At 34.7% G+C, this 25,308-nt stretch overlaps 2 protein-coding genes and 1 long non-coding RNA gene across 3 annotated transcripts; 2 read left to right on the top strand and 1 right to left on the bottom strand.

Moving 5' to 3' along the window:
* The first annotated feature begins 794 nt into the window (after positions 1–794).
* On the top strand, positions 795–1,488 carry LOC144424457 (uncharacterized). Its single transcript, XR_013476724.1, has 2 exons — positions 795–926; positions 1,229–1,488. It is a non-coding gene; the product is annotated as an uncharacterized LOC144424457 (long non-coding RNA).
* Positions 1,489–5,454: 3,966 nt separating this feature from the next.
* Positions 5,455–13,473, top strand: LOC120338849 (uncharacterized). Its single transcript, XM_039406827.2, has 14 exons — positions 5,455–5,926; positions 6,246–6,435; positions 6,854–7,047; positions 7,369–7,579; positions 8,070–8,214; positions 8,560–8,682; positions 9,131–9,243; positions 9,589–9,776; positions 9,885–10,046; positions 10,417–10,549; positions 11,498–11,594; positions 11,866–11,942; positions 12,044–12,303; positions 12,726–13,473. Exons 1-14 carry the CDS (start codon positions 5,567–5,569, stop codon positions 12,906–12,908), a joined length of 2,436 nt encoding a protein of 811 aa, XP_039262761.2. The 5' UTR covers positions 5,455–5,566; the 3' UTR covers positions 12,909–13,473.
* Positions 13,474–18,982: 5,509 nt separating this feature from the next.
* LOC120339248 (myophilin-like) lies at positions 18,983–21,598 on the bottom strand. The gene is made up of 5 exons (XM_039407343.2): positions 21,462–21,598; positions 20,706–20,833; positions 20,330–20,396; positions 19,723–19,860; positions 18,983–19,564 (listed from the first exon to the last, which is right to left on the bottom strand). Exons 1-5 carry the CDS (start codon positions 21,510–21,512, stop codon positions 19,355–19,357), a joined length of 594 nt encoding a protein of 197 aa, XP_039263277.1. The 5' UTR covers positions 21,513–21,598; the 3' UTR covers positions 18,983–19,354.
* Between the last annotated feature and the right edge of the window lie 3,710 nt (positions 21,599–25,308).

Raw genomic sequence — 25,308 nt, 5'->3', positions numbered from 1 at the left:
TTTAGGGTGAAGTTAAGATAGCGTAAACGTTAACAAACCTCTTCGCTATTAGTTTACCGAATATACTACTACATATCATCTTTCTGAATTTTCGCTTCATTTTGGGCATGATATTTGTATCACTACTATTTAAAATGTCCACGGTACAATTTATTTTAATTTACATAGATCTCACCACTAACGACAACCAAAAAGTGGAGAAGCGAGTACTATCTCAATCCATCAATCATTCAAAAACCGAAGCAGGAATGCTGGCTGAGCACTCAAAGTTCACCTTGCATCTTGAGTAAGTATATTTTTTAAAATATGTAATGGAATTTTAAAATATAGATGTTAAAAAATTAGCTATAAATTCCCAGGTTTGTTCGAAACGAAGCATGTCGAATACCAGAAAATTATGGAGAAAATGGCTAGCGAACCTATCGTGATGACGCAAGATCAGGTAATTGTTCCGATAATGGAGACACGCAGCTATCCAAATTTAAGTAAGTTTGAGTAAGCAGAGTGAAATGTGAAACAATATTGAGGCGTAGTATAGGAACAAATAAGTGTGATGACCTATACTCGTATTTATAGATTAAAGCCGACCGGTCGGCCCTACATATTTGTAGCCAAGGTGCTGAGGGCTCGTCTGGAACTACATTTTAACGAAAATGTTAATGTTTGTGAATGGAAATAACCGTTGGGAAGTTCAAGTTTCGTGCCCTATATTGAACATATTTTGTTTAAAAAGGATCTTTGGAAAGCCTGCAACTGGAGGACAACATTCTTGGATTGTTTGATCAAGAATCGTTTCATGATCCTAAACCACAAGCAGTCGCCTTCCCCATCCCGAATTATCCGGAAGAAATATTTTTATCGTATGAATATTGCAGCAACGTAGCGGAAATTCTCAACGTGATGGTTGACAAACTCATTGATGAATGGTGATTACTAACTTGTGTTTATTTATTTCTAATTAACGACGGTTTTAGCATCTCATAACGTAGAATCAAGAGTTATGTATAATAAGAAAATCGTATGTCCCGTCTGCTTCTACTAACGGGTAAATTTAAACGCCAGTAATGGTAACACTTATTAGAGTCACGACATAATATTTGACTAGAGCAGCGTGTAAGTTCTTTTGGCCAAGTGGCTAGTCATATATACGCACACAGTGATTCAATTTGCGTTCAAGTAAAGTCCTGTTTCAGAGTTCCATCTGACACATATATATAATTCTTTACAGCCTTGAGAGAGCAAGAACAGAGGAAGCAATGGAGGCAAAACTGAAACCCATGAAAATGGAAAACGAGTCAATCAACACAAGTCGTAACCACCGACGTGTTCATCCTCGACAGAAAGCAAAGGGGAAGAAAGCAAGCAAGTTTCTGAAATGCTTGTTATTCCCATTTGCGCGATGCTTGGGTTTACATCGCAAACATTAACATAAAAGTTTAATTATAATTGATTGAGTGCGAGCGTGAGTGACTATTTAGGGGCACAGAGTTGTAAGCGAGCTGATTTTAACCCATATACTTGACCAGAATTCACAATTCCAAGCGCAATCCAGAATTAAAATTGTTGTATTTGTAAATTTAATGAAATTGGTAAAATTATTTAATAAATAAAACAAATCTTTATGGGGGATTTCAATACCTGTTAATTAGTTGAATTTGATAATTGACAAATTTGTTCATTTTCCATCAAACTAAATCGCGCACCCAATCCTGTACAGATAAACTCGGCTCGACTTACAACTCTGTGTCGATAGTATTTTATATAGGTAGTATTAGGATTATACTTTGTATTTATCCCACTGGTAATCGAATGCTTGCCCATTCTCCACACCTGGTCTTGTTAGGTGGATATTCATTCTAGATGCATATAAGTAGTAATTGTTGGAGGATGTACCTCTCAACTTACAGTGTTATGATTCTAATTCTGTTTTAACGTAGTGACAAATGCATCTATCATCTATATAAAGACCCTTAAAGTCTTAACCCCGTTTGGCACATATATAGTTCTATGTTACGAAGTTTACCAATTTGAAAGCAGCCGAATGCTCTGCCAATAATGTCGCAACTTTGGTCGCGATGACTCAGTGATTAGTGCGTTTGGATAAGATGTTGGTATCGCATTCGTATTAAAGATCTCGAACCAAGGCTAGTCCGTTGTTCAAGCTCACCGATAAAGCAAAGGTTAGGGCATAACAAATAACGTCAATCTGAGAATTAATAATGGTTAATTTATTTATAAAAAGTCCAGTCATCTTCTAAATTCGAGTATTGTACCATATTTTAACAATTGATTCACATTCGTGCGTATGTTAAAAACAATGTGTTGTAGCAATTTTTGCAAAAATTCCCGAATGAATTATCATAAATTTTTAGGCGATATTTATCAATCTTTCATTTATTTTGTACCAAAAATTAAGGCAACAACAGAACATCATTAATAAATGTTTTCAAATATCAAAATCCAGCATATAACATTCATTCAATCAACAGTGTTTCCAACGACATGGTGGTTTCACCTTGAGGCTTATGACGAGCCTGACTAGTTACGGAAATGCTTTGTTTGGATAATGTTCCTACTTGGATGTGAAATGTTTCTGTATGGCCAATTGAGCCTTGAGATTTTTCATTTTTTATACTGAAAATCTGACTATTTACAGAAACAACTCGCAGACAGTAGTGTTGCTGTATTGTTGTTCATGTTGTTGACAACATCTTCTTTTCTGCAGTTGTTAGACCAATTCCTTTAATTAAAGTAGTTCACAGTAGAATAGTTTTGTTTTCTGAAAGTTTTTTACTTTGATTTGGTTTCAAATTATTTTTGGACTGTCCTAATTAGTGCCAATTGTTCTATTCCAAATTTGGCTAATTTCGAAGAGTTACACCAACGCGCGGGTTTTTCATCTCTTAAATTGGTCCAATTTATTCTCACCGAATCATCATACCAGGTAATCATACCTGGCGATCCCCCGCTCACGTGACCTGTCGAATGTCCATACGATACCAACGTAGTCAGTACAACGCCATAACCATAACACCATCGCTCCTAAGAACGATTGTAATACTACTAAGTCTCCATTTGCTTGCATTTATTGCAGTGTTATTATTGAACCATTTCGCAAATGTGAAATTGCTTTATGTATTATATCGTACTATAATTGCATTATGGATGTAGTTTACAATTTGTTATTGTTTTCTACAATTTGAATTTAAATATTTAATTATTTTGTTTTATTCAACAACGTATTTTAAGTCAGCAACATACAAATTGTAGGTTTTATATTAACACATCAGAAATTGGTGGGGTAGTTTGTTCATTTATTGTGTTTGTTTGTGTGTAAGAATTTTAGTGAATATATATGTAATGTAAATAAAAGTATATATATACCATAGTCTGTTACGTTGGTTCATGCAATCCTCTCAGGTTGGGTATAGTTTATTTTGGAGACATTGAAAATGCTTGCTTAATTGCTTCATGCCTTTTTTTGATTAGAGCAAGGTTTGAAGAAAAATTGATTCAAATACTGAAACCATATAACAATACATAGAATTTTACAGGTTTATTAGACAATTTGGTTAAACCAGGCTAAGTACTTTCTTCACTGTAAGATTCAGATTAGCTGTATCTTTCTTGTAATAGACAAAATTCGACGAGCAAATATAACAATAGTCGAACGACATCTTTTTCAGGAAGTTCACATTCTTTATGTGGGCAATTACGCGAGACACCTTGCGGCATCGATGAGTTAATTCTTCGGACCATGTTTACGGGCGTATTGTCGTTCCAGTGAGCAGCAGGGTGCACTAACGGTGGAATATTCATATCATTTACATATATACCAAGTTTTTTTATTTAAATATATTTATTCATCAAATAAACTTTTGACATCTTGCATATATAACTTCTAAAAACGAAGCTTTCGCTAATTTGGTTTGTGATAAAGGGGTGTTAAATTAGCTGAGACGCTATCAATTTTATTAATGCTTCAACAACCAGGTTCTAAAATATAGCAAATTAGGATGTGCTGATATTTAATAAGGACGATATGTGAATTTTTGTGTCTTATTTTTGCGGAATTTATGTCTAACGGAATCAAGTTTTATTTATAGATGCCAAGCCAATGTCAAGTGGCGATTACATACATGTTTTTGTCATCATCTTATCAGAACAATATGATGTATGTCTTATATGAGATAAATTTATTTAATATATAGGTAGTTTAATGACCAGAACTAATATATAAATGATTGGGTTATTTCACCTCTAAGCTGCCATATTCCCTAAAATATCAGTTCTGATGGCGTTGATGTTTCGGGAAAAAACGATAAACAAATTCGGTTTTAAGCTTCCAAGTTCATTAGTCCTCACCATATTGACGGTATAGATCGAAAAAGCCATGTAACATAGGGTTAATAAACTTTTAATCCATGGATAGTTTATAAATACCTGAACCAAAATTTAAGGATTAAACAGCCATATTTTCTCCCACCAATCACTAGCTATAGATAAGAAGTGTATTTCAATTATATACACGCAAGTCACGCTTGATCCAAACCTCAAACCATTACGTTAATAAAAAAGATAGTATACGTATTCTATAACAAGCAAAACACGTTTTCGATAATTTGTATTGCCTGGGGGTATTTGCCTTCATTTACGATATTGTGGAAGCCGTTGACCAGCAATTAGATCAAATGCTGCACAGTTTATTAGATATTACTGGTTAGTTATATAGATATCAGTGATATCAATTGCTAGTACAGATCATTTTAGTTTCTGTGAATATGTTGGAGGTTGGTAGCAGTCTGTAAAAGTGAAAATATGCTTGGCAGTAATATGTGAGATCGCCTGTGTCCTGTAGCATAAATGTCTATTATCAAAAAATAAGGACGTTGAAGTAACAACACCACTTCTTACGTAAATTCATTTGATGCTTTTAATAGGTGATAACCAATTTTATGCAACCGCGTTATATGTAGTTCAGTATTGAACCTAAAAACTAAGTGTTGCAAAAATCTTCAATGCATATTGAATTTCAAGTTATTTTCATTGAGAGTTTCAATTTCATTGTTTATAAATTGTATTTCAGTAGCAATGTAAACTTCGATCTAACATTTATCACCAATCTAACTTGAATTAAAACCAGTGAAAGTAAGTTGAGCTGTTACAATGAGAATGGGATAAGTGATGCTGTCAAGGTTAGAGGTTGATATGAGCGAACAGATGTTTTGTTTACAACATACCGTTATAAGTCAATTTTATATTTTAAATATTAGGATTTGAGTTACCGGACTTAAATAATGTCCAGTGTGCATTTTAGCTTTCGTTTTCGATTGGATCTGGAAAAGCTTGGCTGGAGGCTAAGGTTGAACATTTGTACCATGATTTAAATAAAAGCTCAATTATGTGCGTGGACATATATACTGCTTGTGTTATATAAATTTCTCTTAATGTAAATTTACAGAATAACCAAATTAAAAAATTAAAAAATGAAACAACATTGAATCCTTGAAGATTTCCTGGCGCATTTTGTTTTTATGATTTTTATTGAAACAAAAACTTTTCCAAGATGAAGAAACTTTTTAAGCATCTTGCGATTGTTATTTTTGCGACAACTATGTTGATGCTCGTTGCAATGCAAATATACCTAAACACTGATAAAGAAAACAGACTTTTTCTTCAAATACGAAATGATCATTACGAAGAGCGGAATTTTATAAAAAAAGATTATAATACAGAAAATAATGATGAAAATGAAGATCAAGAAACGACTTCGGAAAGCAATGATATTTCGGAAAGCACTGTTCAAGATGAAAAACTAATGGAGAAATATACTGAAAAACAGGAAAAAGCGAAGGAATATACAAGGAAATACACCAGCACTGAAATTCCAACAGAGGGATATGGCGACAAGATTGTTGCAGATTCTGTAAGTCAAATCTCCACCTCTTCGTTTTCGTTATGATTTGAAATCGCATCATATATCTTTCAATTTATCCTCAAGATTGGTATCAGGATGCGTTGTGTAATCATCCCTTATTTTAGTGCAAGAAAATTTCTCCAAAATTTTATATCGTTTAATGAGTTCACCATAAAATAAAAGTAAATTGTGATTCATTTCCTCTGAATGGAATGTTTTTCTTTTCCCATCTTCTGGATCGGCGTTAGTAGTAATTCAAAATTGCTATTTGTTCTGTGGACAAATTATCATCCAATCTGTTATACTAACTTTCATTACTATATTTCAGAATGAAGAAGTGACAATTGAGCCTGACAGCATTGACAACGCATCAGAGCAGAAGCCTATCTACAGGTCATATGAAAGTGAACCACCAGAAACGGAAAATCGTTCCAAATCTCAAGAGTCGGAATCACCCAAACGAGCTACCGCCGAATCGAACAAACTTTCCATTTGCCCAGAATATTCGAAATTATTGGGTATTGAAAATATATATCTAACTTTAAGAAAATAATATCATTTAATTGATATTGAATGAGATTTTTGTACACAGTGGTTGATAAAGACCGTACTAAGGCTTACTGTGGTTGCAGTATATCTACATTTGGCATGTTTTGAGTTGAACTTCCTCTGTCTGAAAAATACCCATGCGGGTTCCGTGTCAGTATGTGTGTAGTACAGTTTCTGGTTTCTAATCTCTCTCCGCCTTTCTGTATAAGACGTAGACTGATACATAGTGCCGCTTTTTATTATGCCTATGATAGCATAAGAACCTTTTCATATGCCACACTGAGAGACCGACAGTCCTAAACTATCGGATCTAGTGGTTGTTCAATAAACCGTGAAAACGTCGTATATTGCAAATGTGTTCTTTAATAATAAAATCTTCTTCTCCAGTTGGTCCTCTTCAAGTGAACGCATCATACTCTCCTACCGAAGATGAAGCTATGAAGTCAGGCGGAACTATGGAGAACGGTTGCTTTGAACCTACTTGGTGCGTGGCACGTCAAACTGTGGCCATCATTATACCATATAAAGATAGAAAAGAGCATCTTATTACGTTGATGAATCATCTAAACCCTATTTTACAGGTGCGATTATTATTTGCTAAATCCATAGACCATAAATATATTGGATATTTTTGCAATATATAATGCTAAAGTTCAAAAATTAGCCAGTTCAAATATGATTCAGCGTGATATCTATGACAGCGAAGTTAACATTTAAACTATGTCAACGAATTAGATGCTCAAAAATTTACAGAAATGTAGTCATCATGACGAACTAACATTTGACAAGCAACAACAGAGAATAACAAAAGAAGAAAACGGCAATTCGCCATATCTTTTTTATATCTTGTGCGGTGAAATCATCCTTTCCCAAATTTATTTATGATTCTCATCATTTTTCAGCGGCAATCACTTCGATACTGCATTTTTGTTGCTGAGCAATTTGATAATGGAGCTTTCAATAAAGCGCGTGTGATGAATGCAGCTTTTCTGGAAATTATAAAATTTTCAAAAATTAATTTTGATTGTGTCATTTTTCATGATGTAGACATGCTTGTGGAAGATGACAGAAATTTACACACGTGTTCGAAGATGCCAAAACATCTTTCTCCGGGTAAAATTCCACAGTTGCTTCGTTTGATATAAACTGAACTAAATGGGTATCATTTGACTTCTGGAATCCAAGTGTTTTTATGTTTCAATCCTACTCCAAAGATTTTCGTCTATTTCTATTGGGAATTTTTTTGTAAAGTATTTGTTATTAAGCGATTGTCGAGTGGAAATTTTTCTAAACTTTCAAGTTTTATCGGAATTTCATGTCAATATAATTTGCACGAAAATAATGAGGAACTGTTAGTAAAGAGGGAGAAATGCGATTAAAGAGTTATGTCAGTTTACCACTGGATAAAATTTATTTCAAAAATATATTATATATTCATCTGCGACCCTTACCAGTGAAGAGAATGCTTAACAAAGCGAGCGAGTTGACATCATGACGCATTTTCAGCGTCGTTCTTCTTTGTAAAATTAAACACCTTAAACTTGTCCAAATCTTAAAAGTATTGTCATTAAAGTAATTATTGTTCTTTTATTTTTTAATTAAGCTATTGACAAATTTAACTACACTCTAAACTATGGCACGAGATTTGGCGGAGTCACTGCAATATCTGTAAAAAATTACATAAAAGCAAACGGACACAGCAACAATTTTTGGGGATGGGGTGGAGAAGATAACGATATGGAAATGAGGTAAGCATAGAATGGCTTTGATATTTAATAGCCTGATTGTTGCTAGTCTGAATTATTTTTCAGTATGCTCATCTGCAAGATAGTTGGTAAAAATTATCTTAAGTTTTCAAGCGCAAACTAAACGGTAGACGCGTTACATTTTTCCTCTCTAACTCTTTTTTATTGTTAGGATAGAACTTTTCAGCACAGCCCTTTTGGTAAGCACGCTTGAGTAGATGAACATACAAATATTCTGCGTACTTCTTGGATTTGGCCCACTTGACTTTGATAAGATTCAGATCGGAGATCCGTTCAAGCATTCTTTTTTACCAATGACTAAGCAAGCCTAAAAATGTTATTTTTCAGAATTGCTCGTAATAAAATGGTGATTGTTTCAACCAATACCACATATGGAAGATACAAAATGATTCCTCATGAACATCCCTGGTGGTTTAGTCCGTTATATGGGATAGGCAGCTATCTTCATTCGTGAGTTTCATATTATCAGAATTGACTTATAACGTAAACATCTGATGAATGTAATCATTCTACAAGTCCGGAATAAATAAAAAATAATCATGTTTTCCACTAAAAGTTAGTTACCAGTTTACAATAGAAACAATTTCTCGAGGTTCTTTTTAGCATATCAGCATTCATCACAAATGTTTTACCCGTAACTCATATATATTGAGCAATATAAAAATTAGTATATGTATATATAAAGCTCTTAAACTCTTAACATTTATATATAGGCTTTGCAGAGCCATTGGCATTTGGATGTATACTTAATATCATTCCGTTTGGCGTGTCATTGTACACTCTGTGCGAGATTGTCATGGAAGCATTCATAAACCTACAAAGGCTTAAAATATTATTGTTATAATATTGTTGATTGATGTCATGTTTTTATTACAATTTTCGTATTCAAATTTGACAGGAGAAGACATTGGAGTGTGAAAGGGATAGATAACAGCGGGCTTGGTGATATTCGTTATTCATTAAAATTCACTAGTCAACATAAATTGTGGACTAAAATGACAATTGATATAAGTGAGTTATAAGTATATACCGATCCGATATTCTATTAGTATCAACAACAGTGATCACACTATCAACATAGAAGCTAGCTAAATACTTCCGGTAATATTGTTAACATCAGCAACAACGAATGCATACACTTATGTAAGGTCTACTCTTCCGCTAACGACTACAGTAAAGTAAAAAATTGAGTTGGGCCTTGAAAATACTGGGTATATTGGTCAAAAAATTGGCTGGAAACTTCCGGATAGACACCGGTAAAATGAATTCGAAATTCGAAACAAATATTTATAGAGAAGCAGGAAATATGGCGGCATTACAGGAATTAAATTAGAAAAATTGTCTCTTTTTACATAGGAACAATCTTGGTAGAGAAAGCAACAGTCCGTTTTTATGGATATGGAGATGTTGGGGATCTTGAATTTACAAGTCCGTCACAAGAGACGGAAAAGGGAACGCAGATGTCACCGATTACCCCAGCTCCGATGAACTGTTTTTATAGAAAGTTTACCGGGAAAACAGTGAACAAGACTCTCGGAATTCGGGTAAGGAATTTTTGCTGTGCGTTGTAATTTTCCCTGTGTCAACATATAAACGCAACATCCACAATATAAACTAAGCCTTCATCTTGAACAATTATTGTTTGTCTCCAGGAAAAAGTCAAATACGGTCGTATGTACAAAACCTTGGAAGAGGCTGAAAAAGTTTGTAATGAAATGCAATCTTATTGTGGATCAATTGTTGAACAAATGCCTGGGCGGTATTCACTGCGTTCTACTGCATTTATGCATGAAAAGAATCTCCACTACTTAAAGGTAAGTCAAGGCGGTTTCTCAAACACCAACTCCCGAACGCAATCTTTATAAAGTTCTCCTGTGTTGTGTCCTTTTCCTAATGTTTTCGTACAACCCTTGTTATCCTGGTTCAGAAAATTACTGCCAGCGGGTTCTCAACGACCGCGTATTTTAATATTTACCGGTAGGCTACTCCATGTGGGCTACATATATATAATTGCATTAGTTATTCGGTCCGCTTATATTGCATACTTATATACAAGCATACAATTCTTGAGCCCGACTTAATAACGTCCTAGCAGCGAGCAAATTGTGTATATATATTGCTGTTACTATTTATGTTAAGACGAAATCGAATTATATCTTCGTATATTCCCGTATTTGATTACAGGGAATGGTGAAGCAAGAGGAAGTCATAGAGAATCATCCAACACTCTCAGTTCATGCTAAATCATGCCCAGGGTCAGCCAGTTACCTCAATTTTTTCGTTAAGCCTATTGTAATGGTGGGTGACGCTGAAAAAGGTAAGTTGCTATTTCGTTAATCGCATGCAGTCGTTTGTTAGCGAATTATTGCAGCAATTCTCCAGATTGAACAAAAGTTTTGAGTATAGCAAATAGAGACATAAGACACACTGTTGAGTTATTTGATTTATTGGTAAACTATAGAAATACAATGAATGCCTTAACATCTAGGCCTTGGACAAATGCAGGATAATCCGCCTGAATTTAGACAAATAGGCATTTGTATAGGCCTTCAATATTATGTAGACTGTAGAGTGTCAGAATCGAGCAAAACTATCTCCTAACGATGGCAATACACACGCTATTTACCGTGATCCAGGCCAGGCCTCAGGAGTAATGTTGCATGGGAACTTCTACTAGGCCCGACTCGTACTTAATATATATATATATATACTGCTTTGACCCCTGTCTTTTTGTCATAAAATTTCTCAGCATGTGTTATCTGTCAATAGCATCAGATAACTTTTGACTGTCATGATTATTGAACTAAAAAAAAACAGGGCGGTATAAGTACATCACCGTGGGTTGCCAAATGTCTTGTGTTTCTTCATTGGCTGTGTAAAAATAAGAAAAGCAGATACGGTTAAAATGATATTGACTGTCATTAAAATACAATAGAAAAGTGTGCAGAAAATAAAAAAATATATTTTAAGTCAAAACTAAGTTGATATGTATATTCGAAAGACGAGATAGTAGAAACAAGTAGTTTAAATTATATAAAACCGTTAGTTCATGCTTGGCGTATACTTGGTCGCGGCTTGAATTTATATCTATTCAAACAACTTTGCCACTCATTACTATCCAGTCTACTGGTAACCAATAAATACGCTTCGTCCCAGACTCAAAGCGTACTTCTAATCTAAATACCCCGCATTTAGGACTAGCAATGCTTATAATTTGATTGGTATTTAACAGGTTTTGTTTATGTAACAAATTTACTCATTTCAGGTCCGTCTCCCGCATACTTTGTTGAATTTAGAATAAAGATATTCTACGACATTAACACAACTTTGTACTATAATTCAGATATAATGACCGCCCACAGGTGAGATTATGTCACGGGTAACTAAATGAAAAAACCATAGTTTCAAAACAGGCTTTGTTTTTAATGTAGCTCATCTGTACTGTTATTAGACTCTACTTGCGTTGGTGATTAATTGAAAGTATAACTGTAATTAAACATATCTCAATTGCATAATTTATGGAAACAAAATATGTTCTATGTCATCGTTAAAGTACGTCTATAAGCTTAAGTTGCCTTAATACTTCCGTACAATGCATCGAATTACTCAACTAATCCTATATTTCATTTCTAGAGCAATCATACAGGAAAAAGTTCATGCAAATATTGAGGAAATGGGGACATGGGATACACTAGGAAATGTTTACTCTAGTAAGTTCTAGTAAATTCTCCCTAAATTCATCTTCAAGATCTTCATAGATAGCTAAAAAAGTCCAATATTGGAGCCTATAAATTTTAATGTTATTTCCTAGATCGTGTCAAACTTCTCAATACTTCTGATGCAGCAAGTGTAGCCAAAATTATGCCTAAAACGTACAAGAACATGAATGAGGTTGTTAAAAATGGTGATGGAATATTACACATCAAATCTCCAATAACCGGAATTCTTCGAAACCCTGGATGTTATGTATGTAAAGGCAGTCTCGTGGATGTAAATGGGGCAGCTCTTTTGCAGTGGAAGTGGTGGTTTGAAATAAGAGCAAAAACGAAAGAAATCGAAGACGAAATTTTGGTGAGAAATTCGTTCCTTTCATAGAAGCAGCGTCTTTATTGTATTCTTACAATCCGAATTAAAATTTTTTGGTCAAATACTATCAGGTTTAGGGTCACGTATAATAACCACGAATGGACTTATACAATTTAACATGAAAAATATCAATTTACTGTCACAAAATCAGATTTTGAATAGTTGCTGCGCCGTCGGTAAAAAAACTGTGGAAATACCTCGAAATCTTTTTGCGATTTCTCTCAAGTAATACCTAAACTAAGGCGTTCCGCCACACCTAAAATTATTTTTTTCGTGAAAACAATTTTGTGACAGATGGGTAAAAACATTTGGGTCGATATGTGTTGGAAATGCTAGATTCGCGCTCAACAAAAATAAACCTCACAAATACGTTATCGCGTTGTAACTTATTTTTATTGTTTACTCAGGTGAAGCAATTGAAGAAAGCAAGGAAAGCGGGCGTTGAATTCGCTGAAACTGTGAACAAGAGAAGACAAATGTGGTTACAATATCATGAAAAATTAAAAGAAAAAGGAGGAAATATAAAGAGCAAGTTGCCGGACAGAGTATTGGAATTAGTAAGAAAGGAGTCGCTGCAACCTGAACATTGAAGTTTTCAATCGCTTTTGCCAATTATCAAAAATGTCATTTCTATAACATTAAGAATTCGAAAACGAATCTGCTCGTCATGTATTAGTTATGGTGTATATTACAACGCAATTGCGATAAATAGGTATTGTCTATCGAAACGATATTATTTTATTTAAAAAAGAAGGTAAATTTGAAGCATTATATTAAGATTAAAGTCCATGGTAATTTCGGAAAAAATGATATTCGAAATAGTCAACGTAATACCCCAATATAGTTAGGCCCAAACTGCTCTCAGTACAAGCTAATTGCTTCAAAACTTTAATTCATTCAAAGGAAGATAACATACAAGCAGAGTGAGTCTAAAACCCTGTTCTAGCAAACTGACATCAACATGATGTTTAAGATTTCTCGTGAAAATTTACAACAGGTGGCGACAACGCATTATACCATTTTCGTACTGGATATGCAACAACATTGTAGTTGTCCGTTTCTCATTTTTGATTTCTATCAACATTTTATTTATATTGCAAATTGTCAAATTTTATTTTTTTTCAATATCGTTTAAATACATTAAACAGTTATGAACGCTTCATTTATCAATTCAAAGTACTAAGATAATCGACTAGATATTCCTTCGCGTTCATCGATTCTATAAACTAGTCAGACGGCTCTAAAACCATGCTCAACTCCAATTAGGATAGGAATGTTACGAGACGGTGTTTGCATCAATGGTTGGTTTCTTCATGGAAAATGGGAGTCTTACAAATTGCAAAAATCGACAGTTTTCTCAAACTGATGCTAGTTCTCTAGTTGGTGACTCGACTGCACGACGGCAGTTTGCACACTTGGCACAAATGCTGGATATAGTGCAATCTCCAACAAAATAATAGAGCAGCAAGCTATCAATCAAACAAATATTTCACGTTGACATTTGCATGAACATCCAAAATTGAATAATGCTTCTCTATCGCGGAAAAACTACATGACAACTAAGTAAAATTGAAGCATAAAATGACAATAATATCGGTGTTTTAATGCCAGTAGACCTGTAAAAATCACATTAAAGGCATTATTTGGGCAAAGGTATTGTTGTAGCGACAGATTGGAAAATGTTATAAATAGAATCCCGAGTTCCATACACAGTGCACTGAAATTTGGCAGATGAAAAAAATCCAGTATATATGTTGAAAATTTTCGGCCCTTGATCCAAAAACCTTGCCCACCCCTGCTCTAGTTTCTTGAATATTTGATACTTCTTCATTTTTTGTATCGAACACCCTGACGTGGACTCACAAAGGGAAAAGGATTGGGTAACTTGTGCTTTTCCCGCAACTCGTGCATAATGAAGTAAATATTGTCACTGTTATGGTAAGATTGGCGTCACTTGTCTCGGTAGGCCAGTGCAGCAATATAGGTCATATTTGATAAAAAAAAAGTGCAGTTTCCTGTAAGCCCATTGTCTATCTGGTCAAGTTGCCTGAATTCAGTCTTTTATGTAGGAATTAGATCATCGAATAGATATTTGATTTCCATGTTCTTCATCGGTAGGCCACATTTTATATTGGATCTGTTTGTGATGAAAAACGAAAAAAATTCCACAACACTTAATAAGGTTGAACTTATAATACTAGTGGTGATAGTGTCTGTTACATACTGCTTCCATAGACATTACACTTCGTGTATTGAAAGAAGGTGCCTTGCATATGGAGCAATTCGAAACCGACATAGTTTTTTTTTAGGCTATTTCTATCCATGTCAAATTTGATTCAGTCAGTTTAAATAAAGCATTCTCGTGGAGAAATCTAGTAGTTCGTTTGCACTGAAGCTCATCTATAGAAAAACCCTTAAATCAAAATTTCAATAAAAAACCTACTCATCTTTTAAAAGCAGTAATGAACAAAACGGCTACCCAAACTTACCTCATAATGCAGTCTAGACTAATTTTAAAGCTATTCTAGTTTTTATTGAAAATATTAAAACATTACTAGTGTTCACTGTTATAATATTCAACTCCTATTTTAAACATGACGTACCAAGAGGATCCACAGCACCAGATTTATGCACATACCATACCAAACGGGTTTTCAGGTTAAGGCGTCCATAGCCAGAGTTTGAGTCTTCCTTCTTTTCCGTACGTTTTTCGAGATAATAAAACTTCGTCGAAGATTGTCGCATTTATGGGTCCCAGATAGCAAAAGAACAAAGTGCCAGTCCCCAAGTTTCTTTTTTAAAACAGTACCTCACTAAAATCTCACACCAGTTGTCAGAGCTACGAAATGGCAGTCCAATGTCACAAGTGAAAATTCCCGTCACAAGCATCTGCTCAAAGTCGCTATTTCGAATTGACGGTAAACATAACGAGGCGCACAAAGATAAGCCAGTTCTTGTTTCAAGATGACGAGAGAGTAAACTCAAACCACACAAGAACCCTGTAAGATATTAATGATATTAGTGTATTTGATAAGGTCCATATGTGGCCAATTCAAGATTTCATGAAGGGCCTTTATTAAAATTATGTTTATTGTTTATAACGGACTCTTGAGTGACGTAGCGAGTATATCATTTTGTCGCTATGTTCAATATTGACTCTCCAAAACGGAGTTGATAACGAACGCTCATTCAAACAATCCAAGATATCGGAAGCCTTCCCATTAAGAACCGCCTTGATAAAACGATCCACGTTGTCTTTTGAGTAATGACACAGGAACGAATTGCGTCGTGTCACGTTAGTTATATCGAGAATTCGTACTATAATACACATGAGGGGTAAATGATATTACGCAATAACAAATTTTCACTTACTATTAGGCTGTTTGACAACGGTACATTGTGACTTTGCTAAGAGGTTCAGATCAAATGCATAAAAAAAATTTTTTACGTTTATACCATTTAAGTCAGTCTTGAATTGAATCAAAAGTAATTGTAATTGATTTATATCGTTTTCACGATCCTATAATACACCGCCTTGTTACCGAAAATTTTACAGCAATTACAAAACGTGGTAATTTACAGTAAACCACACAAGACTAGTAGTAGCACTTTCATCTTGGTGTTAGCCCGTAGCCCAGTTTTGTGTGAATATAGGCAACCATTAGGTGGAGAATCGAAACCATTTGTAACCATTGATTGGTTTGAAACTCTTTATGAATGTACGTTCAACATCAAATTCGCAGCTCTGATCAAGAGAATATTTGGCTTCGAGTTTCGGCTTATTTAATATTGCATTCATTTATATCTTTTATTGTTGATTTTTACCTCATTTTGAAAAACCGTTGATTCTTGATATAGTACATCAATAGCATATTGTTCTACAGTTACTTTTAATGTTTGCTTCGAACTTAATATGACTGTTCATTTCGATTCGTCGAAAAGATTATTTATTTGTTTGCTTATTCTGAGTATTCACATAAATATTGTCAACATAAGTTATTTTGACCATTTGACGGAAAACCGTTTACGCTGTGGACGCATTGTTCAGATTCGAAATTTTTGACATTCCTGGTAGAATGAAATGAGGACATGTATATAAATACGCCAGTTTCCTTGTACCAACAGTAGCGCTCGTTCCAGGGGCCATTCAACGGCTGGACAATATATCGAACCCGATTCCCAAATGTTTTCCGTTTCTCTCACAAGTCCGATATTACTGTTGGTTGAGTTTCGCATAGGCAAACAACTCATTAGTCAAAAAAATAATTCCCCACAATGATTTATATCTGACAGAATAAAGATATTTTCTCATCAATATACAATGCTGCTGAATTTGGACCATTGATATGATAATCTGTAGCAGTATTTCAACAACTGATTGAGAATCGAATTTTTAGAGCACACAGCTGGGTCGTTGATCTGACTGAAAAAATAAAACAGTTTGTATAAGTAAAGCTTCAAGGTTGCCCATAGGAATCCTACAATAATTGCCGTATGGCTCCTACTATATGAATTCAAAGATATGTGACCTTGTCATCCACTGGACCAACATGGATATAACCGAAAAGAGTTTACCCTATGAATATATGCCATGATCTTTTTACCATGGTCATTGTCCCGGCTCGTTTTTGTGAGGAACAAAGAACATTTTTTAACATGGGCGATTTACTACAATAAAAAACCAATGGTTTGAGAAGCGTTACGTACAGGAAACAAGAAGGTCACGCTCGAATATATGGACACGAAAGCGAAAACGAGTTAGCACCAAAACTGTTACATTACAGGTAGTCTAGCCACTAGGTCGGTGAAATATGGTCACGTAAACACGATATATATGGTGCGGATTTATGAATTTTGATGACGTCTTCACACAAAAATTTGAAGTAAAAAACGAATTCCATAGAGCCAACACCATTTTTGAAATAAATAATAGCCTTCTAGAGACAACAACAATCTCTAACCACCGAAAATTTCAAAGCAATCGGCAGGCTTGACCATGAGAATGGGATTTCCACGGGATGGGACAAGCAGTACACGTGAGACAATTTCATAGAAGATAATGCTTTGTACGTCAACAAAATTACCATTATGTTCTTACCGGCGCGATTTTTACGAGTTAGCACGATAATGCTTATATACAGTCAGAGTCGAAAATTGTTGCACGTATGGCGTTAGACGTAAGTGATAGGTATTATTAATACATTCTATATATAGAGTGCGAGCACAATTCTGGCGGGCCGATTCGGACGAAACTCGGCGTGTTAGTCTGGGATAGCGTCCACATAACCCAGAAAATTTTTCATTGCGATCGGGCCAGAGAAGTTTTTGTAATTTTAAGCCGGATACCTGCCAATCAAAACATCAACCAAGTCACACTCGGATGATTTTGTGGTTAGAGGTCGTTTTCAGAGTAGTTTGGCGATAGGGCCGTGATATTGAATTGATATAATTAGTCAATACTTTTGAATTTTAAAGTTAACAAAGTCAATAAATTTTGTCCTTTTGCATGTCTCTTCCTTCATGTAGTCTTATTCACTAGACAATAAACCTGAATTTTCATAAATTTACTAATTTTCATTGGGTTGTATGGGAATCCCATGGGATGGGACAGGCATAAATTGTTATGGAATGGGATAGAAAAACATACCCCAAGGATAAGCTTGGCAATTGGTCCAGTAGATAAAGAAAAACAACAAGGAGAAAAATACGAAATGACAAAACAATCTATAGATTCATTTCGTGTTCAACAAGTACCGGCTTGAGCATTGAAACGTTATTGACTGATCATGAGGAATTAAGGCATGATGTATCGTACATGTGTCTTAGGTGTCGTTTTCAGAATTTCTACATATTGGCGACAATGATGACGTCGTGATTTTATTTCAGTATCGACATGGTGCAGCTGTCGGGGTTAGTAGCGGATATGGATACATATTTATGCAATGCGCAGTCGAATTATATGTAAAAAAAATTGGTAATTCTTGCGTTTGATTATTTACTATAGCAAACAACCAAATATAGCAGTAAATAATTTAATTTGATTTCGATATGCATGCATACGCTATATTCTATCTTCTGTTGAAGGATGTCGTCGTAGTCAGCCAATTCTGTCTTTTCTATTTATATCATTGGCACTATTTTCCGTCGTCTCGACCTATATCCCAAAGGACTAAACTACATTCCTATGTACTGACATAAACTCCAAAACTGCATTAAAGTGTTGACAGAAATGCAAACGTGCCTTCGCGTGCATGCTTGTAGCATGTTCCTCCCTTGGGTGTAGCTCAAAGAAATAAAAAAGTTGTCGAACAAATGTTGATTGCTATTACAATGTGTTATCATCAAAGGTTACATAGGTTTATTCAGTCGGTAAGCATGGGAATTATCAGAGGTACTTCTGGTCACAACTATTGTGTTAAGTAAATTCCAACCAGTTCGTGGCCTACTTGTAATATATATTAAATTACAAAAGATACCCAGCTTTGAGTACTTGGGTCATCCCTCAATTTTTGAAATTATAACGAGATGCTATCTTTTGGCTAAAACGAGAAGGGAGAAATTGATGATACACCCCTTTGTTTGTGTAGACTGAGCGTGGGTACGTTTGGTACAGTTATGCTCATCCTAAGCCCTAACTTAGTCTTCTAAAACAAAAAATGCCAAATTATCTAGCAAATACTGTATTTTGTCGTTGTTATGATTTGATAAACATTACGAAATAAATGATGTCCTAAACATATACAGAAAACGACACAATATTTTTCTGGTTGTTCGGAGATTATAATTATTTTTAGTATTTGGTAAAAAGAAGATTAATTATTAGCTGAGATGCAAATAACTACCCGTGTGTTGACACGAGAGGCTCTACTTTTAGGAGACGCAATTTTTTTTTATTTATATATATGCATCTTTTAATATTGCAAAATAATAGCCGGGAGACCAACATTTATTAACATTTTGGCGTTGAACCGTATGCAAAAGTAAAAAGAAAATATTTTGGATAGTTAAAACACCATAACTGCTAATAAATTCAAAGTTAATTGATTTGTCTTCTTGCTCCAAAAGACTGGCCAGCTTGGCTAGCCATTTTGTTGGTTCCGGCTTGTATTCCGATAATATTTTTGCCTTCAGCGATAGTTTTCTCGTCAAATTCACGTTTGTTTTCAATCGAGGGTTTGGGTCCGAGAACGGGCCAATCCTTTTGGTAGGAGGAAGATGATGAATCCCATTCTGGTTTCAGTTGGCACTGAAAAGAACAATTTGCTATGAGCCATCACTATAATTGAAGTACAATATATCCATTCTGGCGTGATGACAGTACAGTGTGATCTCACATCTTCAGTATGGGGGGCAATTCACATTACCACAGTCAAACAAATCACAGAAAATATAAACTTTACTTACCGCGCGACCAAGGGCGACCATTGTTGCAGTGAAAGCAGGAATATTCGAGGTTTCGTACAGATCAACTGTTTGAAACAAGTCGCCTTTTGGGACACCATAGTCCTGGGCGAATTTCAAAAAGTTTTCGATGTTCTCCATCTGAAGTCAAATAATAATTACTTTTATGCTGTTTGAGCCATTGAGCAATCTCATCTTATTGAAAAATTATATATTGAACAACAAGTCTTTATGCCTTCCCCAGTTAGAGAAATCGGATTGAAAACCGTTTATTGTAGTGTGGTAGCCAATTTCAACCGCCTTGACCTTATTTTGTACCATTTGAACTAAATATTCTAAAGTAGTACAAATTTTATTTTTCTTTCGGAGCTAAAATGCACCTATAATTGACATTCAGTGGATTTTCAGTAATAGAATAAAACTAAAAAAACAAAAAAATTATAAAGTAAGAAAAATATATATATAAACTAGTATGTTGCACTTTTAACTTATTTGAAGCCTCTCATCCATATATAAAGATAACTGTGACAAAATGTGACAATATGTTAACTGAGACCCCGATCTCATTTTCCGGTAGAATAACACTCGTTTATCACAATGATATACTTACCTTTTTGAATGGCATTGTGCTTTCTTGGATCTTCTTAACTGATTTTGGTTTCAATTTGTTGGCCAAGCTGTTGAAAATGTTGATTGTAAATCACATTGGAAAAAACAATAAACACTAAATGAATGATAGGATTCCAGAAAAAAGCTTTGCCTGGCTTTACCTGATTTGGAGAGGCTAGAATGATTGACACGGCTCAAGTTGAACCCGGGTGACCATTTACCAAAAACGTCACTCGCCATCAACTGACCACCAGTGAGACTTAACTCAGTGATGTACTTGACTCGATTGGACTTGCGTCTAAGGTTCTACCTAACACTGAACTAGGGTTGTACTAACTGAATTTAAAATTAAGAGATAATACATATGGATTGCTTACTGGCATATGAGTTGGCCATCATGAAGATTCTCCTCGTAGCTTTTGGAAGAATCGAAAGATTGACCAGTGATTGTCTCAATAAAATGCTGCACTTTGGCTTCCGCATCCGTATCGCGCTTTCCAGCAATCTAGGTAAAAAGGGTTATGAAGTAAATGAACAGAGCTTCTTCATTTTTATATAGTCTTGTATCTTACTATCTTTATAAAATTTGCCTATTTACGTCGTGCTTTAAGTGTAAACATGTGTACAACTCATTTAAATAAGGTTTAATTTCCGTAACAACTATCAACATAAGCAATAGCTTTGCTTTCTACTTTATTATATTTCTGCGTTTACTGTTGATTCTTTGATCAGGAGTGACACGAATCCAAGGTATTTGTTCACCCTTGCCTTGTATTTGACCAGGAATCTATTGGTTATTTCAACCTACACACTGTGTAATAATATAACAACAACCAGAAGAATTTAAAATACAAATACCTCAGAAACCTTTACAGCTCATGTAGAAATTGAATATATATACATCAAATTAACTTAAAATCGCCCCACTTGGACTAGTACAAAACATTTTGTTTGTTTAACAAATTTTGTTTGAAATCATTTTTCACGACTATGGTAGGAATATTGGAGGAAATCGTCACATCATATCATCACATAAGCAATTCCACTTGCCATAGATTGTTCAAGTATTGACTGTCATGTGTAAAAGAGATGGTACAAATTTAACTAGGAACTTTTCAAAAAAATATACCTACCTTTTTAGCGACCTGAGCGCTCATGCCATACGCGAATCCCTTGTTGGCCATTGTGGTAGTTGATTAGTTAATTAGATAATTCTATGCTAAAAATGGATCTAAAAATAAATCGAAGTGCGGAAGGTTTTTAAAAAAATCTTGATTTTAGGCTGCAGTATGCAGTCAACTACTTATTTATTTGAGTGCATTTTAATTCGAGTCTTGTTGCTCACTAACACGAATGTATTTTTGTAGCGTTTCGTCTGACCGTTTCATTTGTGTTAGATTACAGCAAGACTCTTGAATTAAATAGAATAGTTGCAGCATACATCTGAGTATACTGAAATATTATATCATGACGTTTGACGATTGAAGTTTATCAACGCCAAATTAACTGCTTACTAATCTGTTCAAGTTCATACTCTGAATTACTGAAAAAATTTAACTGAGAAAACTGTTTTAATATTTGGGAGACAACAATTGACAATTCACCAATAATGGAACTATAAAACAATATTCCTTTCAACGACGTATTGTTTGTAGCCAATTCAATACAACAATCTGTAACTTGTATAAACTGATTGCTACCAATACCTAGCGTAGAGTTATAACGTTTACCAAAATTCTAACAATAAAGTACTGGGTTGCGAATTGTAACTGCTAAGCAAAAGTATCAGGGTGCAGTTACTCAAATATGAAGACGATATTACCAATGCTCGGAACTTTTGCTCTTTGAGTTGTTACACAAATTCAATTATACATCATTCTCCAGACGAGTGGTGAATTTGGTATGTCGGTATTGGAAGCATCTCGAAAGAGATCTTTCCTTATATGTGCTGCTCCACAAACGGGTCGCGCAAAGGATTCCCTCATCTTCCAGAAATAATCATGTTTGCCAAAGCTATCGGGAAAAAGGCGGAAATCCCACGAGTATAAAAGTATTCAAATGCGGTGATTACTAATTTTTGAATACAGCCCAGTCGGGTTATGTATTCAATTACCATCAAGCATGATCCATTGATCGTACACGCAACCAAGATGTGGACTCCATTTGTGGGCAATGCTTGGGGAAACTATTCCCGATTCGAGATTTTGTTTGATAATTTTAAAAATTTAAATCGTAATCCATGGTCATAATAATCAGTGTCTTCAATGAATATTGAACTACTTCAAATGAATACATCATCTGTAAGATTGCATAAGATTCCCGAAACAAGATTCTTTTAACATTTTGTAGAAAATTGTCATTTGAATAATTGTAAATACGTTATGTTTCCGCAACTGGGTAACAACAAATGATTAAAATATATTTTCTAGGAAAATGTTAGGCTTGGAATATAAAAGAAGGGATGATTTGTAGAATGATTTTTATTTTTAATTCTCGACAGACTGTTATATTTTTTCTATATTCGTTGCAGTTACAATAGTCATCTCAGATGAAGTATTTGACTTTCCATCTAATTTCGTGCGTTCGTATCTTTGCAATTCATATCGGTGTTCAAATTTTTCTGAATTAGTTCACCTTTAGCAACAGATTTGTTAAGGCCTAGTTTTAGAAATTCAGCAATCCCCATGTGGAACAGCTGAACGTTACGTCATTTGAAATAGCTGACAGTGTGACGTCGTGGTATTGAAGAACATGGGAGTGATCAGCTGAGTCACCTCTATGTTTGAATCATTTCTTCAAGAATTGTGGAGATCCATTTGATGCTGCTTTAGAACCGGATCCCAACATGGACCTGGCTCTTATATGTTGAGAAAGACGAAGAAGTTTTCGAAGCGAATATCTTTGGAAGCCCTGCGATCTCTACAGTTTTATTAATGGTGTTAAACTTCATTTCCAGTAGAATCGGACGAACTTTCACGTCCTTGAACTGTGATTCAGTAAAACTGGATGTGTATTGATTCATTGCCCCAAGTAAATATCAGTTTTAGAATCTATAAAAGACGGCTGTTTTTATCTGGGCTATTTGACTTTGGTGCAGTAAAATATTTACGACAAACTTTACCACGCTAATCTTAGCACAATTATCACCAATATTAATTCAGGTTAGAGACATTTGAAATAATATAAACAGTAAGTCTTTACATGAATCATTGCAATTTCCAATACACATCATCTGTTGCTGCCCTCTGTATATACCTAATTCAAATGAACCCGCTTCGGAGATGAACATTTAGATAGCGATTGGGCCATATACTCTTCCTTACTCCAGTAGTATACACTCGAAGGTTTAGATCGCTGGCTTGAAAATTACCCGTATAAGTGAAGCTTGTCTTATAGGGTGACGCACCCTTTCATATCTAATTTTATTACCTAATTTAGTTTTTATCATTTCTATTTACAACCTAATAGTAAAAGCCACCATATGAAGATTTTCATCGGTAGCCGGCGCTGTTTGAATTGGCAGAATCTTTGCGGTTCACAATATTCTAACATAAATAATAATTTAAAAAATAATAACGATTTATACGTCGCATAGAACAGTGTTGTTATGGCCTTGAGATAATAAATACCATCCTCCACGCACAAACCGTCAACGTGTTCGGATAGCATGTAGTATTATTTTTTTTTAATTATTATAACGTATATGAGAACTAGTTTGTGTAAAATCATCAATCAGCACGATTCAAGGTTAATCAGGTTCAATGTCAAACGTCTGCTTTGACTGATTTGAAAGCGCTATAACGTTTCACGCTTTATTTTGCGTAAAATCGTGCGTAGAATTACGTTCATTATTACGCATTCTCGCAACACATGGGCATGTATGGTTTTAACCATGAAAATGTTAGAGTGGTATAGTTTAATGCCTCGAGCGTGCATATCATAATATAGAAACCGGTACATGATTTATTTTGTCGTTATATTTGGTTTAACAATGATTTATTTAGGTGAGGTGAACTTTTGTTTGGAGCATAAAAGAATATTTCATTGTAATTTTTTTAAAAACTCAAAATGTATATTTTTGTTGATTTGATCAATTCTAAAGAAGAAAAGATGCCATGCGTTGTACGTGAAATTTGTTTGCAATATTTATGTTTGTAGTGATTTGTAAATTTGCTCAGATCGATCTGTAGGTGTAATTAATCTGTAACAAAATTGCAGCGCCACCATGGCGTGGGGTTTATCGCCATATGCCACCTACCCATGTGCAGTTGGACTCTACCCTGTCTATATCCTTAGGATTTGTACAAATTATGTGTCTATCGCTGAATTAAATATATAGGAATTAGTGATGGGATGGAAAACATCCACTTCTATATCGATTGCGTCCAGATTTATGAAGATTTAGTGCAGTATTGTGCGCAGCTATCGGAAAAGCCCAGCGGAGAATAAAGTTTTTTGAAATGAATTCTAAACAATCGGACCCACTTTCGCCACTATAGCTAAAGGTTAAATCAACCAATTATAAAAATCGATTGTGAATTATTTGAAATCATGGCTATGCCAATTCAGAGATATTTATTAGAGGTTTGTGAAAAACGTTGTCTCAATTGCATGCTAGAAAGAGCATAAACACAGAGTGGCCCCCCAGAATAGAACTCAGACCATATGTAACCTATTGTACAGAACATAACATTTGTGCAAAATGTCCTAAGTTACTGAAACTTCTCTCGTGTACAACCATACATAAGCAAAAGTTGAAGTGTTAAATATTTCTCATTTTTATATCAAAAGATTGAGAATACTTTTTTTCTACATATTTAGTGTAAACTACCATCACGTTATATTCATTCGCACGGACACTTACATGTGCAGTCGTTCAAAATTGGCGCGGAAACTATAACGTCCGACTGACGCGTCTGTCGATTGTTTTATTTTAATAATAGCTAAATGACTTTTCACGTTCGTCTACTGAAATTGAAT

This window comes from Styela clava, chromosome 1 (assembly GCF_964204865.1).
Source record: "Styela clava chromosome 1, kaStyClav1.hap1.2, whole genome shotgun sequence".
Lineage (NCBI taxonomy): Eukaryota > Metazoa > Chordata > Ascidiacea > Stolidobranchia > Styelidae > Styela > Styela clava.
This window is presented reverse-complemented; position numbering and strand designations above follow the sequence as displayed.